This window comes from Poecilia reticulata, linkage group LG20 (assembly GCF_000633615.1).
Source record: "Poecilia reticulata strain Guanapo linkage group LG20, Guppy_female_1.0+MT, whole genome shotgun sequence".
NCBI classification, from domain to species: Eukaryota; Metazoa; Chordata; class Actinopteri; order Cyprinodontiformes; family Poeciliidae; genus Poecilia; species Poecilia reticulata.
In genome coordinates, this window is record NC_024350.1 from 11,151,611 (window position 1) to 11,171,108 (window position 19,498).

Here is a 19,498-nt window from a genome sequence, read left to right on the forward strand (position 1 = left end):
TATGACTAAAGTGAACTTTATTACATCTGTACCAATCAATATTTTGTGTTGCTTTAGCAGATAAAATTAATGATTGTTGCTGCCATATTTAAAAGAGAAGAAATAATTTTTAATTTTGTTTTTTTGCTTTATATTTGTATGAAAAAAAGATTCCTAAACCAGCCAACACCTAGTTGCAGCAAAAGTAAAGCAATAAATATATTCTCTGGAAGAAAGTCTTATGTAATGACGGCCTCCAAAGACCTGAACTTTTATCGTGGTGGTGTTATAACTATATGTTCCCTATAAGATGCATATAATTACTGCATACATAAGCAGGCTCAGAATCTATTTTCTTCAAACTAGGCTAACACTGCCCCTTAACAACTTCCAAATCATCCATCTCCCAGGCGCTCTCCCTATTTTCATTTCTCCCTCAAAAAATGTTTCTTTGCTCTGTTTCTACCTTGATTAAAGAGTTGAAAGCTTTGTTGTTTTTTTTTTGTTTGTTTTTTTCGTCAAGTAATCACTTCAAGAACAAAAACACAGATGCACACTCTCACTTTCTCACTCATCTACACACTGCTCTGCTTGTATAATGTCCCAATTTGCTGTTGTGAATGTAAGAGCTGGAGTCTCTCCTGATGCCACTCAAATTGTTCTTTTCTCTTTTTTTTTTTTTTTTTCTGTGCCAGCCACTTTCTCATGCTCCGCTGATGATTGAGTTTACAAGTGGGCTTAACACCTGCCTTTTAGAACATGCATTGAACCCACAGCCACTCAACCTCTCTGCTGAGTTGCTCCTTTCTGAAGTCTTTGGGACAAACAACTAACTGTGATGCCTTCCGACGACAAAAGCAAACCCCGCTCTCCTGCCTTCTCGTCATACTTCTTGTCGTTATTCTAAAGGCGTGTTGTCATTTGCTGCTTCATCCCTCAACACCTCCAATTAATCTTAACTTCAGCGAGGGTAAATTAAGCTCGTTTGTCAGCGCAGCTCCAATTTGCCAGCGCCTCGCATTCCTGTACATGAAGGTGAGCTCAACCTTCGAAAAGCCCACCGCTGTTTGTTCAAGTTACAAATGTATTTGAGGTGTTTACTGTCAGACAATCTCACAAGTCTTATTCCATACAATGAAATGTCCCCAAAATGTGGTTAATTCAAAAATCGAATAGACAATAGCACCATGATCATCTACTGTAGATTAAAACACCACAAAAAAAGAAAAAGGATTTCTCTATAAACGTTAAACCCTCAATAAAAAGGTGAAATCCTTCCCTTAATCCCTCATGTTTTATTCAGTAAATTCTTTATGTTTCATTATTTCTGATTAAATCTCTGAATCTGTGAACCGCAAATAAGCTCAAATTGAATCAAGGTTGCACCTGTTTGTCTTATTTTATTTCCAAATAAGGTTTCTTAATCTAATTATGCCACCAGGAAATATGCAGAAGTCGTGTGTTTTCGATTGCAGTCTCGGAGCACTGCAAAAATTATCATATCTTCTATTAAATTATGGGTAGAGACACTTTCTTTCTGAGACTCTGCAGAACAGGAGGATGTTTTAATCAGTCTCAGTCTCGAGGTAGTGCTAAATTTGCTTAATTCGAGTCTCATAAATAAATAACATAAGGACAGAAGGTGCGCTGAGCTAGGTTTGCTTCTCTCTGGTGATGTGCTGTATTGAGTCTCGGTTAACCGGAGTGATATTTACTCTGAGATGTGAGCCACCCTCCGTAGAGGCTCTGGGGGCCCCCTGCTCTGTGTGTTGTGGGACACAATGTGCAACGATGCATCTGTCCAATTCAGTCCAGCATGCTGGTTCAAGCTTTAAACTACAGCCTTATTTACTCGCTGCTCTTTGAAGGAGTAAGGCTCGTCAGTGAGGCGGCTGATGTAAAAGATGAAATGTGATACTCGAGCAGTGTTAAATCATCCAAGCCTCTCTGCTGGAGTAAACTAAGCAAAGACTTTGCATTTAAATAAAAAGTGTAAATAAATACAGAAGTGATGCCAGGATGACAAGTTCTGCCAATGTGTGTGTGTGTCAGACCGTCTGCACAGAAAGGACATTTTCACAACAGTATTAGTCGCTCTTCCGCCTCGTCGCTCAACGTATGTCTAATGTAATTCATAACTGTCGTGGTAATTAATTTGTCAAATTACAGCTGGTAGTTGCTTGATAAAAGTTATAATTTCTTTGTTCAATTAGAAATTATAACATTGTGGCCTGTGCGACCTTTAATTTAATCCCCATGTGACTTCCATTATACTGGTATTAAACCTGTTGCCCTTGTAGTAACTTCAGTATTTGCTTAGTTACACTGCAGAATTTAGCAATTGAGCTATTCAAAATGGGGTACCTATGAGACATTGTTGTTGTTGTAAAAGTTGTCCATTATATTTCTGCATTCCAGTTAATATGCGTTCCTCATGTTAATGGAGATGCAATGGTACCAGCTTTAAGGTAAGCCTTGCTCTTGAAGAAACGCAGTTGTTTAATTAATAGCCTTTGTATTGATTTAAGGGACCCTTTCAAGGTCTACTGTGGAATGATGATTGCAGATGAGCCTACCAGGGCTAGGTTTAGAGGTAGACTAGGACTCTCGGGACTGTAATGTGAGAAAGTGGAAAAAAGTGCAGCAGAAGCTTTGACTTCAACTGAAAATGAAGAAATTCTTTCAATTTATCCATCGAAGCATATCTCCCTGATCTAAATTGTTTACTTAACTACAAAAAATGCATCAAACATCTATTTCAAGACTGAAAATTAAAGTTGTTTTGCTGAAAAAAAAATATTTTTGGTATTTGACCTGCCAATCAGCGATCAGAGCAAATCAAGAGGAATTTATTTTACCAAAGAAAAAAAACCACCTATATTGAATAGGGTATATGTCTAGTTGGGGGAAATACATTTTTGCCTTTTATACCTGTTCCTCATGCATCCCTTTCTGTCACTATAACACACATAACCTGTGCTTATGCTTCAAAAATAACCACAGGTTTGTTTCTGAACACCAAAAGCTCCAAAGCCTAAATATTTGCCATCATTCCTTCCTGCTGGCTCTGCAGTACCAAGTTGCTAAGCTATGAAAACACTACTTTAAACATACACTTTTAAGTTGGTTACCGCAATGTGTTCCCCCCCGGTTGTGTTCATCTATGGCACTTTTATACTTTTAGATGACTGATGTTGTTATAAGTACTTTGCTTTAAAACGTTGCACCAGAAGCATTCCATACTCAAGAAACGGCAGCTTGCAAAATTATTCATGCCTCTTAAATGGTTTTCTCATTACAACTGTGACATATTGCACTGGAATTCCATGTGATAACCAACACAAGGCAGTGTGGCACTTTTAAACCCAACAAAAATAATACACGGTTTTTAATTTCTGTTCCACAAATACAGCTACGAAAAGTGTGGATTGCAACACGGCCACACAGTAGTAGAAAAGCTTTGGTGTTATTGTTAAATATTGAAACGAGGTTGTTAGTTTTAGTAAATCCCCATTATTCTAACTCCACTCAGACTCAGTTTGACCTTCAGTGCATTCAGTGATGTCATCCAGGTCAGCTTTGGGCATCTATTGCAGTAAGGCTCCGTCCAGCAGGCTGAATGGCTCTAGCTTGATAAGTTTGAATTCACAACAATGTAGTTATAAGAGTCATGAAGTACTACAGTACAACCAAAACTATTCAAAACTATTATGCTGCACATTAAACATTGCAATAATAATGCATTTATGATATATTCTGCAGCATTAGAATGCATTTGGATTCAATCACATATCAATAGAATCAACTTATGCTATAACTATACCTATATTTACATCTGTAAATCTTCATGTATCAGCTTCCAAACTTGGAATTTTGACTTATTGTAACTTATCTCCATACAATGAATTTCTTCTTGCAACTTTCCCATGAAAACTAGTTTTGTTGAGTGCACTATCATGCTTCGAAAAATGTCTGAAAACCTTTACAAAGCACTTTATAGCCATCCTTCTTTGTTTCATTCAGCCGCATAGCTCAAGCATATCAAAAAATGGCAAGTTCGGTAGTTTCATACTTTGTAAATAGGAGAAACTTTGTTTTTGACCTTTCTATATTCTGGCATGTGGCTTTATTCAAGCCATATCCTTCACAGGAACATAAATATCTTGCCCTAGAAGTTGGACACTTACTTCCACCTATAGTATGTGATTATCTTTATTTTGGTCTCCCAATCCTAGTTTCTTGAAGAGTAAAGTGGCATTTAGAAATGTTGCAAATGCTGTTTTTTCTACACAAAACATTTCATGAGCAATATCCCTCAGAAATAGGCCTCCTTTTAATGTTCATACAATCGTACAACACCATATTGACACTGGCAACAATTTCTCAATAGCATCTTTAATGTTTCTTAAAGATGCTATTGAATAAACTGTACTCGTTTACGTACTGTGAAATGTCAGATTAAAGCTGCTCGAAAATGTAGTTAAAGCTATCTATAAGATGATTTGTGGCTCAAAAACTAATTCAACATGTCAAGATCAGTTTAAACTTTGAGAAATAAAACGAGGCACTACAGTTCTGACAAGAGCAATCACTTATTTTAATGAAACCTTGGCGAGTGAGTGTGGAAGCTGAGTCAGGAATAAAGCGGTTCAAGGAGTCCTGCTCCACATTTTCATTGCATTCGTGTACAGTACAGTGCATACCGATTCACATCATTCATGCAATGTTTTTGCAGGGCGACCACAGACTGGGGGTAAACACCAGCCTGGAGGGAGATTGGTGCAGCCTCATTCCTGTAGGTGGACCCTGCCAGACAGTCACCACAGGACTCAAATGGAACCTGGGTGAGTCCCTTCCTGTTTACAAGCTGTTATTACGCTCCTGCTTGCTTTACATCAGCAGCTTCAGTTTACATACAGTAAGCCAGTGTAGCGGCATGGGATAAACTCGAGTGTTTGAAGTTTGCAGCGAAGGAAAATAATCTTTATATCTTCTAGAGGCTTGAAGACTTTAATGCTTGTTTCGCAAAGTAAGTATAAGATCCAGGCTTGATTTTTTTTTTTTTTTTTTTTTTTCCTCCCATTAACATTCAATGCATTCCTACAAGTAAAGGAGACGCACTGATTTACAGGTGCTTAATTTGCCTCAGTCAAGTGATTCTGCGGTTTTGAACAAGTTTCATTTGCAAATGACACACAACGCGCCTCAAAGAGCTTTTTGTCTTCTTGACAATTGTGTGAAAATCTACTGGAAGCTCATCTGAGGACCCCTGTGGCTTTACTCCACTCCAACCCACATGGCCAGCTGTGCTCTTAATGAGTTGGCACAGGCTGAACTGCCACCCATTCAAGGGAACCTGGACCTTCTGTCACCAGGGTTGCATAATGTGTCTGCTTCTTGGTGGGTGTCCACTGCTCCCGCCTGTATGTGCACGTGTACATTTTTAGGAGCCTGCACGCTCGAGCGAGCACACGTCTGCTTGTTTGATCATGTCGTTGTACACGTTTGAATATTCATATGTGCTTGCACTTCCCGCCTTGTTTATCGACTCGTTGTTGGTGTGTGTGTGTGTGTTCTTTTTTCTGTTTTTTTTTGTTTTTTGTTGGTTTTTTTGGCTACAATATGTTGTACAGTGCACTTACTTGGCACACCTGTGAGATGGCCTTCTGAATGGTAATGAGAGGGACTTAATACATGAGAGTCTTATGCAGATTAGCCAGTGGTAACAAGATGCATAATTAACCACATGCATATTTAGAAGGCTAGAAGTAATGATTTCCTTCTGGGGTTTGAGGGAAGGACCAGAATATTAAACCAAAATTTAGGACATCATTTTCTCTTCAATTTTGACTTGTGTATGTACAGTAGGCTGATTGCACCACTCTGGGTTGTGAGTTTGTTTTGACAGCAGTATGTTGTTTTTTTTGTTGTTTTTCCCCCTCTGTGCTGCGAATTAAATGCAGCTTCTCAACTTCTCAGCATTTTTGAGTGAACCACACTTGTTTGAAACTTCTCCGTGAAGAAAAACATGTATATATATTACCTGCAGCAGCCTTGCTTGTCGAAAGGAGATGGTTTACTTTATTCAAATTTATTTCTTCATTTAAGGGTAGACTTTATTGAAAGTGAACATAACATTTGACATCAGTTCATATAGATGTGATGACATGTGTTAATTGGCATTTATTCTGCAAGCATTTCACTTCAGTTTATTTCACTGTAGGAAAATGCCCAAGAGAAGTTGGAATAACCTTGGCTTTGGTTAATTCTATCACTTTTTTTCTTCTTCTTGTTTATCTATAATTTACATTTTCTCTGTAATAAAGTAGAACATACAGTACCTATATACATTCAGAGAACTAATAGTTAAGTGTCCTAGAAACTTTTCAAAACCAGTGGCCAGAAACAAGCAGGGTTATTAGGCGGGTGAGTGAGATTTGGGGATTTAGCCCAGTATGATATAAAGGCCACAGAAAGACCACTGCCAGCTGCTCCGGGATGTAGGATAATACAGTTCATATTCTGGAGAATTTTTGCCAGGAGGTCGGAACTGCTGCTGGCTCCACATGTGAATCATACAGCGAAAGTTATGACAGGAGTTATCAGCTGTAGTTCTCTGGGAATTACTCCCCCAAAAAGCAATATTTAAAACATGTGAATATTGCTGAAACCACATTTATGAAGAAAAAAAAACGTAAGGAAATGTGTATGGGAACATAATGGTGGTGAGTAAACCGATTAAAGCTAATTAACTAAGTGGCAATTAGGTAAACCAGTTCTGCTCACGTGGGTTTCTATTAGTGTACTCTGTCAATCAAGTATATTAAAATCCCAACACTCTGTCCACACTTAACTTGCATTTTTTTTATCTTCTGATGTAAATTCAATTACCAAAGGACAGCAGAACCCTAATGAGTTCTCATGCTAAGACAAGTCATTACTTTACCAAATCATATAGTCTTGCACTGTAGCTTTGTGGTAAATTCACTTTTAATTACATATCAGCTTAACACCTGCAGTCCAACCCCTCATTGTTACAGGAATCAGATTGGACATGCATTTTTAGAAAAAACAACCCAAGAGCTCAGCCATCTGAGAAATCGTCTCGGTAAAGGGAAATCACAATTTTATGGCAGTAACCTTACGTATAAACATAGCTTTTTAGGGATAAGCATATAAAGCCATATGCATATGTATATATTTTTCCTATTGACATATTTCAAGATATTAATTCATTTGGTCTCTGACTGTTTGGACAAACTGAAAAAAAAATATTTGCATTTAAAATGATAGACAAGAGCAACATTTCTTAGGTAAAGTGTGTTCATTCTGTATAAAAGAATATCTCTTACCATAAAGTATTTTTGCTTTGGCATACCATCAACACATCCAGTTCATTCACAGTCTAATATCATAGATTGTAATAATGGCTTTTAACAGACATGTTTCGACTGCAGGTACCTATTTCAGCAGCCAGACTAGTTATCAGACTCTCCTCTTCAGCCTCACTCCATTTCCTCAGCATTTACCAAGTAAAAATAGATTATTAGGGCACAAATTTACCTCTGGAAAATGACCCCTTTCATTTACAAACAACTTTGGATTTCATTGCAGTGTCTTTGAATTGATCTAAATTGCAAAGTGTAATTGACAATATTTCAAGGGTTATGTAGGCGTTAGCTAAAAGAAAACAGTTATTTTCACAACCGGAGTTTCTCTCATACAGTGATTTGCGGATCGGGATGTTGGTCAACATCGATGCAGTGGGAGGAAATACAAACTCTGTGTTTTAGGAAATAACTTATGGGTAAAAAATGTCCCTGGTCTGTTAGTCAAATTGTTCCTTAAAGTAGCATGCTCATTATGTTTAACCTGTGTCACAGTTACTTTGCTAAAATAATGAGCATAACTTCGAGTGAATGCAACAATTCATTCTTGAAGCAAAGCTGAGATGATGCACCATAAATGTTTGACAAGCATCAGTCATTTAAAAAACAACAACAAAAAAAAGCAATTTTTTTGCTCTTTGATTTAACAAGCTTATTTTTCACATTTGGTCTTATACACTTAACACTTTTACCATCAATCAGAAAGCATGAACGTCACAAAACATTTAATTGTTTGTAAAAGGAATGACAACACATCAGTGTTTTGCAGATTAATTAGTAGCAATAAATTTAAATTACATTTTTAAGTAGCAAAGTGTTTGGGAAATGCAGGATGTCTTTACTTTAAGAGGATTACGACTTCTAGCTTCCCTGGTTGCTTGATGATTGATGGTTTGATGGATCCATGGATGGATGCTCACTTAAGATATAATCCAAAAAGCACAAACATATAAAATAAGAATTAAAAAAAAAACAAAGAAGTCCGATTAATACTTTTTGAGATTTTTGTTTGTTTGTTCGTTTTACAAAACTACTATTAATCATGTTATTGTTTTGGATTCAACACCAACCTTAAAACAAAAGTTAATGTTTCATAAAATGCCAATTGGAAATTACGTTCTGAACATTTTGGAAGTTAACGAAAGCATGCAGCGAATTAGAATCTGTGTTTAAACCTGTAAGTTTTTGCCTCATTAGTCTCACATGTTTTCTCTGGCATGTTGCTTTGTAATTAGGGAGTCCAGACAAAGAAGGAGCCGTCATTTCTACCATTACAAAGGAAGGATAGGAAGCCTCTGCTCTAGTGGCTCAAGAGAATTGTGTCTAATGATATGTCTGCATTGCGGTAATAATACCAAAGGATTGGTATGTGCTACTGAATAATGATGTGACTGCAGCGTAGTAAAAATAACAATTTTATGATGTAGTAACTTTAGTAATTATTCTTTGGTGTGTATAGTAGTAAAATGCAGCTGGAGAGATGGATGCATCTCAGTTGGCGTGAATCTGGTACATGTTAACAAGGCTATCACTCACATTCTGTTATAATTCACACCCATCTCTCTTTCCACACTTTTGTTTCCTGTTTTTACAGCCGGCTAGTTTACTGTCATCCCCTTCTTTTTTTGCCTCTCTCTCAGACTCCTACCATCTCTCTCCTCTCATTAGGAGGGACTGTGACAGCTGAGAAACTCACCGTTTTGCATGTTACATTAATTTTCCATCATTAATCCTAAATTCCCCCCTCTGGAAACTATCACTAAAAGCAATCACTGTGCGTGCGTGCGTGCGTGCGTGCGTGCGTGCGTGCGTGCGTGCGTGCGTGCGTGCGTGCGTGCNCGTGCGTGCGTGCGTGCGTGCGTGCGTGCGTGCGTGTGAGTGTGTGTGCGTGCTCATCAGATGATATACTGATAGTTTGGTCCATATATTCATAAACAAGCTTTTAATTATACATATATTTGAATTGGGTTGTTGAATTTGTGTGCTAGCTCTGGGTCACGTTTCCAAATGTAATTTCTAGTGAACATTATTTAAATTGTGAAATGCAGACAGGATATGTCTGCAGGATCCCTTGTTCCCATCTTCTCAAGGAAAGTATTTTGAATTGAAAGACAAAACATGTATGTTTTGTCGAAAGATTAACAGTTTAATTCTGATATGCTATTAACCAACAACTCATGATCTTAAAATTTCTATACGTCATGATCGGCCGGACTTTTGTTTTGTAATTTAAGGCGTTAGTTCAGTATTTTCAGTGGATTCGTGTGTATCGACAGTTTCACTTTCAAAGACGTTTTATCTTAACAGCAATGGGCGACGCTGCTCTTTTCTCCCCATGACTTTGCAAACAGCCCAGCCATTTTTTTTTTTTTTTTTTTGTAAACAAGAGAAATGTGGGAGTGTTCCGGAAAAAAGGTAAGGGAGGGGTGTTGTGCTCATGCAGCATCCAAATCTCTTCCCTGCTATCTTTATCGCATAAAAGCCATTATGCTGCCGTGTTTACAGCTGGTCTGTCTTCCACTCAGCAAACTGCATCCAGTTACAAATCACTGTCAAGTATTCCTACTCATGTCATATCTTGAGTTTATTTATTTTTTTACTGTGCCCTAGCTGTTTACTAGTATCAAAATAGTATTTCTAGCCTATAAAACTTTCACAGAAAAATTGTCTATTAGCTGAATGCCATGCATTTTTAATATATTTTTTATTAGTATTCAACGGGCGAGTTTCTACTACATTGAATAAAATGGTTTACATCCAGTGAAGCAGCATGTCATCCTGTTTCCGTCAGTTTGCTCCATCGTGCTCGAAAAATAACCTTGGATGGCAAAAACTTTTTGTTAATTTTAACCTCCGATGTTTAATCTGAGATACCTGAAACTTTAGGTACATCTGTGATGATTTCAATACCTTGTAATGCTTTTTAGCTACAAAGTTCAAGAAAAAAACTCTCTTTCACCATTTACAATGAAAATAATGTCCGACTGAATAACACGTTGCAGAAGACGTCTTTTTTAAAGCTGGAAATAATTTCTTTAAAGGACGTTGGCTCTTTTGCCCACGCCTCTGCTTGGTTTGACAGCAAGGAGTTTAAAGATGTCAAAGTAATGCCTATAGCAACCTACCTTGCTGCTGTAGTTAATTATATAGAAAATAATGTACAAAATTACCAAAAGGCAGAAACTGTTCAGGGCTGCTGCTTATATTTCCGTCTGCGGTGGTGGCGCAGCGGTAAAGCACAACCCATGTATGGAGGCCTTGATCCTTGACGCAGCCATCGCGGGTTCCAGTCCTGAGCCAATGACCTTTGCTGCGTCTCTCTCTCTCTCTGGAAAAAAAGATTATTTCTCTTTGAATTATACTTTGTCCCTCACTAGTAACATTTATTTATATCAACAGCAAATTGGCAGAGAAATGGGTGCACACATAGACGAACTAAAGATAAATGATTATGATCAAGAAATATAATTGCACGACAGAATCATTGTGCACACTTTCATAAAGGATATTATTCGGTTTTCTCAAGCAGGGTAATGAAGCTTCAATAATATACTGTTTTTCCTCAGCTAAATTTTTTCATTCCTTTTTGTTTTGCCCTAATGAAGGAAATTAAAATATAGTCCAAATGTAATTAATCAGTTTTTGTTTTTTTTTACTCTGTCTAAAAACAACCCTGTGCCTTCAGAAAATGTTGCCGCAGTAATGAAAATGGTATCGAGTGTAGAGCATCTTTCACATATCAAGGTTCAGTGTTGTGGTGCAGTGTTGTGGTGCAGTCAGAACAACCTGGGTTTGAGTCCCAGTTTGCGGTGTGTGTAATGTATAGTGCCTGATGAGCTACCACATCTCCTTCAGCAAAAAAAAAACATGCTTGGCCTATTTTCATTGATAGAAATGCATCATCCACAGTGATCTGAGGTGAACCGGAGAGAAGGATGTGGTGGTAAGCGAGACAAACAGAGAGGTGACAGGCCAGAAGTGGCTGAGTCAGAAGAAATGTTAGGAGATAAAAAAAGGAATTTTGGCAAAGCAGACAGAGCGTGGCGAGGAAAAAAAGGTTGTGACAGGATGACATATGGGTGTTAGAGAATGAGACCTGTCAGGCGTCTCATTCATTTGATGTTCCTGGGTGCTAACACAGCAGGAAATGACAGATTATGGAAACTATTGGGAAGGGTGTTGGAGCTCCAAGCTGGTGCTTGCATGTGTTCACACACTCGCATGCACGCTCGCATGCACGGGCTCATTCAATTTCAGCTGTAATGTAGTCAATTTAAACAAAGGTATTTCATGCTTTTTCTTTTTCTTCAAGTTCTACTTTCCCCGATTCCCTCCATTCAACCTCCGTTCTCTCCGAGGCCTGTTTTCATTGTTCCGAATATTTGATATCAGATTACAGAAGATACCTCAGGCAATGTGTTTTTTGCAGTTGAATGGGTTTGCACAGCTTTGCTCATTTTGTTTCTCCACCCTACTTTGCCACAGCAGATGCTTTTATGTTTGCTAAAAATGAAAAAAAAGAAATCCCCTCTTCTGTCTTCAGTTGACAAACCTTAGATTTACAGATTCTTTAATAGTAGAGAAATGGACATGATCTTAAGTTTGCGCATTCACTCATTGTGACATTAAATCTTTACATTTACACCAAAAAATTGAGTTTTTCGTCTAGCCTTTTGAATTCTATGAAGTCCTCCCTAGTAAAGCTCATCCCAACATGCTCGTACGTTTTAGAGGGGACTATGTTTCTTTCCACAAATCACACAGGAGGAGGTCATATTTGTAGTGATTTAGGTCCTAAACTCCAATCATTTTGGCCAAGCAGGGGCGGGGGTGTTTCAGTGCTTTCCTTTCCCTGCCCTGGTTTCTCTTTGGCAGCAGTTTTCCTGTGGCCTGTGACATCTACCTTGACACACTTCAGGGATTCTGTTTCTGGCTTTGCCCCATCTGCTGTGGTTTGGAGCTCTCTCCAGGCCTTATCTAATTAGGTAAACCTGGAGGTAGGAAAGTAAAGCACTTGCCACTCTTTCACTCTCAAGATTTCTTCATCTCCGTCTTTTTCTAAGTTTCAGTACTTTCCCCTCTTTTTTTTTCCTGTTGCAAATTTAGAGCGAGTCTTTAAATGTCTTTGCTCTTTAGCTTGCAACTGTTGTTTAATCATGTACATTTTTAAGAGGTCTTTTTTTCCTTTTATTAAAATTGTCCTCATTCTAAATGTCAAGCACTGCATCTGTTCCTTCCCTGGACAAAATACAACAGCCATCTGTGAAAGGTGCACACTGGGATTTGTTTTTCTTCTTCTTCTTCTTCTTTTGTATGTTTATGTTTCTGGTTTTGTGTGTTTTTTCTGTTTGTGCATTATTCTGCTCTGAAGATTTACTGTGTTGATTCATAATGAAGATGCCAGACATTAAGTGTGCCAGGACCCTTGATGTTCAAAGAAAAAAAAAAAAAACACACTTCAGGCAAGACTTCAAATGTTTCTTTTGTTGTAAATAGATCTGGGTTTTGCTTGATCGTATATGCACCAGAATTGCTTAGTTCTCATGGGAGGTTAAAAGTGTAAAAAGCGTGAAGCCTTTAAAAGGTGCAGCTTTTCAGGTCTGGTGCACTTATCCACAGAATTCGATCACAGGCCTAATTGTATATGCAAAGGTAAGTGCAGTCCATTACTGCAATAGTCCAGGGAATTACAGGGAAATAGAAATAAATGTATAAGACAAAATTATGGGGGTCGGTTAGTTTTCTAGTAACTGTTATTTTATCACTGACTGACAAAACAAAGTAATGACTCCCAAACATTTTTTTTCATATCTGCAATTGCATTTCTGATGGCATGAAATATTCCTTGCCATTATTACAAAATTGGAATAAAATATAGTTTGAGTCAAGATTGTGAAGTGCAAGGAAACATATCATGTTTTTTTTTTAATCTATTTAAATAATCATTTGATTAGTTTATCTCTTCCAGCTGGAGGAATGTTGTGAAAGGAATACCCACTGCTCTGAGTTTTGCAATATTTTGCTCTTATTTCCTCAAGCTGAAAAATATATTGCATAACCATGACAGACTCAGACCAAAGCCACCTTTTATATCCTTCACTAAGCTTGACCTGGGTTGCCGATACCAGCGACTGCTAGAAATATTTAATCATTCCAGAGCAAAGAAACGCAGACCGAGATCTCGCTGGGCGAGAACTTACTTTTGAAGGCTTCGCCTGCAGAAATGCTTAGCGTTCTATCAATTTATTTGCATTAAGCAGCCCCTAGTCTGGATTTGTTTCTCTGCTGCAGGGCACTGCTTTGTCCTTGCTTTACAGAAGTTTGCAATAAAGGCGTTGTGGCAGTAATTTGAAATGGTGGAATATCATAAATCTCTATAACAATGAAAGGAGAAAAGTTACCCGCTGGAAACCACCAACATGGTTAGATCTCACACAGCTGCTTGCATATTTGTACATAAGCATGCGTACATATTTGAACACATTAGTTGTTTCAGCTGTCTAGAAAATTGTTCCCTCTTTGCGCTGTCTGGTTTGTACGAATACGTTCCTTTAATTGGAAGTGTGTGCTACTTTTCTTTCCTTTCCACTTTTATTCTGCAACCCATAATGCTTTGCATGAATTTTACTTGAGATCTTTAGACCTCCAGGCCTTACACGTAAACAGTCACAGAGCAAATACAGCTTCAAACTTGGTATGATAAATATTTACACTTTAAAGTAGATAGTCTAATCATAGCTTTACTTTAACCTTTCAAATTATTAGCAGGTAGACGTGAAGAAATTGACTCTTATCTGTACTGGCACATGTAGCATTCTGATTATTTATACTGCCAGGGAAAGCATATGATTTCATTTCACATCATCCTGCCATTTTCTGGGCTTTTAAAGCACAATCAAATTTGTTGGGTATTTAACTATTTTCAATTGGCAATTTTCTCCAGGAGACAGAGTGCGCATTCAGGGATGGAAAAATAAGGAGGTCATGCACATGATAAATTACCAATTACAAAAGAACGCAACTACATTACTCTTAATTTCTTAGACAGTCATACCTTATATTACCTCATCAGCTCTCAAAACGTCATCCTTCTTTTCTACTGGAGAGTCACAGCCAAGCCATGATGTGGTGGGAAAAGATGCAAAAGGATGTTTTTAATGGCTTGTGCTAACCTAAAATGTTGTTGGTAGGAAAGAAGGGAAATTGCATTTTTACCATCTCCCTGTTTCACAGCACTTTGTAAAATCAGTAAAATAAAAAATCAGGCCTTAGAGGCTGAAATAAAGAATCCCCTTTCGTTTTACAAGGCAAAATGCTACAACTTCACATTACACTTTTACAGTGCCTATAAAAACTATTCACCCTCTAGGATGTTTTACCCTTTTGATTGGTTTTACAAATCAATCATAATCAGTAAAATTTGAGTTTTGACAAGAAAAAATGAAGTACTTTAATATCAAAGTGAAAACTCATTTCTACAAAATGATAATTCTTGAAAAAAAATGTCTAACATAAAATAACTGTATAAATATTCAAAAATGCTGCTCTTGATTTATTTCTAAAAGCAACAAAAGTGTAAAAATATCCAAGGGGTAAGAAGTTTTTATAGACATTGAATTCGTAAACCCAAATTTTTGTCAATTCAAAGCTTTCTGGGGCATAGTAAATTAATGATATTGAATATATGTATAGACATACTGAATACATTGGAACATAGTAAACTAATGCTATTGAACATATCTATACTGAAATGTGGCTTTATTAATAAAAACCGTGGCTTTCTTGGCCTCTGCTTTCTTAGAATAGTTCAGCCTACCTCAATTAAAAACGTGAAAGCTACTTGGAGACTTAAATCTTTTCTTGATGCTCATTAAATTAATTAAAGCTGTATGCATCCATTTATAAAAGCACTTAAGCCAAACAGACCCATCTACTTCGAAGAACGTGGAAATGGCTCGTACATTAAATCAGCTGGCTTTTGTATTTGCTAATGTCTTCGGCGGAGCTATTTTCAGTGTGTTTAATGGCATGTGCATGAAGTAAAAGTTCATCTTAAAGTTGTGGCCATCAGGCAGTCAGTAAAACTTTGTTCATTTGTAACTACTGGAATGTCTTATTTATAACTAAAACACATCAAATCACTTGTATTAAATTCACGTTACATTTCAAGGAAACATTGAAATGTGTTTTTGGAAATGTGGGAGGAAACCAGCCAGAAAAAAAAAAAAAATCTCCAGAAAGAATTATTCCCTTCTTATTAAATGGCATTTAAAAAAATAGACCGTATTTTTTTTATCCTTTTTTTTTTTTTTTAAATCCATATCTTTCTCTCCGTAAGTAGATAATTAGGCCTGAGACCTGCGCTCAAGAAAAGCAAGTGTGCGTATATTATGGGTCAGCTCAAAAGCTTTCTGAGAACTAAACCAGTGGAGTAAGATCACTTGAAATACTTTCATGTATTCCCAAGATTCTAAATAAACGGTTGTTCATTGCAACAGCTTCAGGGTCGCGAACAGTGCGTGTTCTGAGGGTACCGGGAATAAAATGAGAGGAGTAAACACTTTATATTAGAGCAGTCTTGATCTCTGTCTTGATGAAGGCCTTCTGCCTAATCCTGGTTAGAGTAAAAGGCTTGCATCTGTGTATTCAGATGTGTGCAAAAAGTCACTGAAATTGTATGCTTAACACTCCTGCATCCTTCTCTTATATCTCCTTAAGTTTAACATAAGGGTCGAGGGCTTTTGACCTTGGATCCTCTTAATGAGCATTTTGGAGGACTTTTAAATCAAGCGGTAAACTTCATTTCAGCAAGCTAAAAGCAAAGCCCTCATAGGAATGATTATGGTTACAAAGGTCATCGAGACGATGAGCTTTCATCTGTGATTGACTTAATATTATCCTTTGCTATGTGTGTGTGTGTGTGTGTTGCTTTAGTGTGGAAAGCCTCTTTAGTTATTCCATGTGACTCAGCCCTCTCCATCTGACAGCTTAATATTGAAAAAGCATTCATCCTGCAGCAACACAACCTGGGTTTGGCATTTGTGTATAATTTTTTTGTGTGTGTTTTAAACCTGCTTCGTCATGAGGTTTTTGGCTTAGTGGGGATCTCAATAAACAACAAATTTGAATAGCTGTCATGCAAAAACTCTCTTTTCTTGGCTGGGTGTGAATATAATTCTTATTTCTCTTAAGTTTGGTTTCCGTGGCCATGCATGTGTGTGCGCGTGCACATTTCATTTTACTCCTGTGTGTGTTTCCTTGCACGTCAGCCCCTTTTTTTTTTTTTGTAACACTATGCTGATAGATTACCCGTCTGTGTACTCGCTCATATGAATTGGACATGCACACAATAACTGTCAGGAGACTGATGAGAGAACGTCTGAGGAGGCTCAGGTTTCCATACAATATGATATGCAGATAAAATGGTGGAGCTCCTCCTCACTGGTTGCTTAAAACTACTGTACCAGAATGCTCAGAAATGCCAGACCTTGTCTGTAGATCAGTTTTATAATTAGTTAGTCCTGAGACTTAAAATTCAAAAGAATCCCGAATTTGGTTCGGAATATCACTGCGTGCTAACATTTCTCAAATTCGTCAGTGATTTTAATTGTGAGTCAGTCTAATTAGCAACTTTGTTAGAACTCAGGAGTCAACAAATTAGTCGGTGAGTGCCGTGGTGATACGTGATTATCGTGCTGGCGCATGATTTGTATTACAGTCTGACAGACTTATTGCCTAGGATTTGACAAATTGTTTAAACATCATAGAATTCCTTGATGATTTTTGTAAATGAAAAGATCGAGAGCTGTGGATGTTGAACCTAAATGCTGAATCCGAAATACACGTCGACAGAGGCGCTATGATCAAAGGAACCGGGCATTTCCTGAAACACTCCCAAGTTCAAATGCCGGAGACGCAGAAAATGCACAGATGCAACATGGGCAGGTGCCAAGTCTGATCAAAAATTAACACGTGTACACCCAGATGGATTTCTACTGCAAATTTGATCAGAGAGCCAAAGTCGTGGATAAATTTAAATTAAAAGTAAACTTTGGGCAAGAAACGAAAGCTTGGCCTTGCTGTTAACGAGAACGTGGTGTTTATGAAACGTAAGCCTTCAAAAAAAAAAAGAAAAACACACCCTGGAATGCAAATGAGACAGGGTGTTAATAAGGATTTTATTACATATTCCGTATTTTTAGTTGCTGTCTGAACAGCGGGACTCGCCGGGCGCAAACATATGCATTGCTTTGACAATTTAGACATGCAGAATCAGTTATAGCCTCATTAGACTAATTAATACTCTCTGGGAAAGATGAGGTTACATTTGTGATAACAAGATTTGCTAACATTTTCTCCACTTCATGCACTTCTTTGTCTGCAACTGAATCTGACTTTTATAATAGAGCCTCCTCCCCCCTCTGGCATGTTGACTTTAGGAGGAGAGAAAATGTGGGAAACACGAAGAACAAATATTGACAATAAGCTCCTGGGAGTTTAGTTGAATAGGTGCTTAAGGAGTTTTCTTATGTTTGCAAACTCCCCATAAATATGCAGTGCTTTCATTGGAAAATCAAACCCAGGGTATTTGTACGTGAAATTTCTGGTTGATGAACATTTTGACGTGATTTCAGAAGCATCGGGGGTAGAATATGAGGTCGGATTTGCCTTTAGCCATGTAGATTAGGCCCGAAGCGTTATCTGCAACGTGATGCATCAGTATTCAGGAAGCTTCCTAAATACTGTAAAATACTGTTTTCAAAAGAGGGCAAAGCAGTGTACTTTATCTCGCACTTGAACAGATATGTCTGACAAAGTTGGTTCAGTCGGTGAGGTCTAACCCAGTGTCCCTGCCAGAGGCAGACATCTCCACTGAAGCATCTCTCCTTTTCCTTCTGTTGCTCTGGATGCAAACATGCTCTTTGACCTTCTTCTTTTCTTTTCATCTCTCTTCCCCTCTCACCCTTGTTTTTCTGCTTGTACTCTCGCCTCGCGTTTTTGTGTCTTTCTTCCAGGGATTCAGTCACAAGGTGTTTATCTATTCTTCTTTATCTTTCGGTGTTACATTTTTTTTCCTACCCCGCACTTTTTTTTTTTTTTTTTGCACTTTCACTTCTGCACCTTCCCGCATAATCTCGCCTCATCTCACTGCCCTTGTACTCCCTTCATTCCACCTCTTCTGCTCTGTCTTTTCTCTCATTTCCTCTCTTTTCTCCTTCGCTCTCACTCACCAAGGTCCTAGAGGAGGGAGTAGAGTTGGGGGGGGGCGTATATATTCTGTAGCAGCAGAGTGCGGCAACAGGAGGGAAAACTGCTGTTTTATGGTTTTATTTATGGATCCGTAGATTTCTGACACTGTGCACATCACACACTAGGGTAGAGGGGGAAAATGAAGAGCACCCCAATGTGAACTGCCACTAGCACCCCCAGCGGAGCGTCAGACTTACGAGGAAGCAGACAAATCCACGCAAACACACACACCTAGTGCAGAGACTCTGGACCAAATGTATAGCTACAACAAACTACGTAGACGCACGCAATCATCGACATACACGAGATGAAATTGCATATCATCTTAATTAATGCAAGCAACCTTTTTAGCAAAAAAAAAAAAAAGCACAGATAATGAATTATCCCTCACAATCAACATTTACTATTAAAATATAGATTACTTACTCTGATGTCTGTTTGGAAGCTTGTCTCCCACATGATTGTCACCGCAGTGCCAGCAGAGATGAGTTTTCTTATCTAAAGGTCGACTTAAGCCAGAACAAGGTTTGTCACCTCACCCTTTTAAAACCCGCCGGCATTTAATGGAAGCAGCTATCATCGCACAGCAGATGGTGCTAACACTGCGAGTGCTCATCACGGCCCGCCAATAAATGGCCTTAAATGTAAGGAGAATGTCAGGTGGATAAAGTAAATGAGAAACCACAGGCTGATATATTGAGATATACAGCTCTGTATTTCTTGAATAAAACACAACTGAATGTTTCTTTTTTTTTGTTTTCATATTAAAAATCATTTTTGATTTATATTTCTATTGGTATGTAAACATAATTAAAGCAACAAATACTTATGATTCATAGGTTTTCTGTTTTTGTGGAGGGCCGGCACTGATTATTCCTGCC

General features: G+C 38.0%; 1 protein-coding gene across 2 annotated transcripts in view; it reads left to right on the top strand.

Moving 5' to 3' along the window:
• The window catches only part of tpk1 (thiamin pyrophosphokinase 1), a 73,028-nt gene that overhangs the window by 45,057 nt on the left and 8,473 nt on the right, over positions 1-19,498 (top strand). For both annotated transcript variants that reach the window (XM_008396156.2, XM_008396155.2), the window contains one exon: positions 4,715-4,823. In XM_008396156.2, coding sequence (XP_008394378.1) covers positions 4,715-4,823 — 109 coding nt within the window. The remainder of the gene's footprint in view (positions 1-4,714; positions 4,824-19,498) is intronic.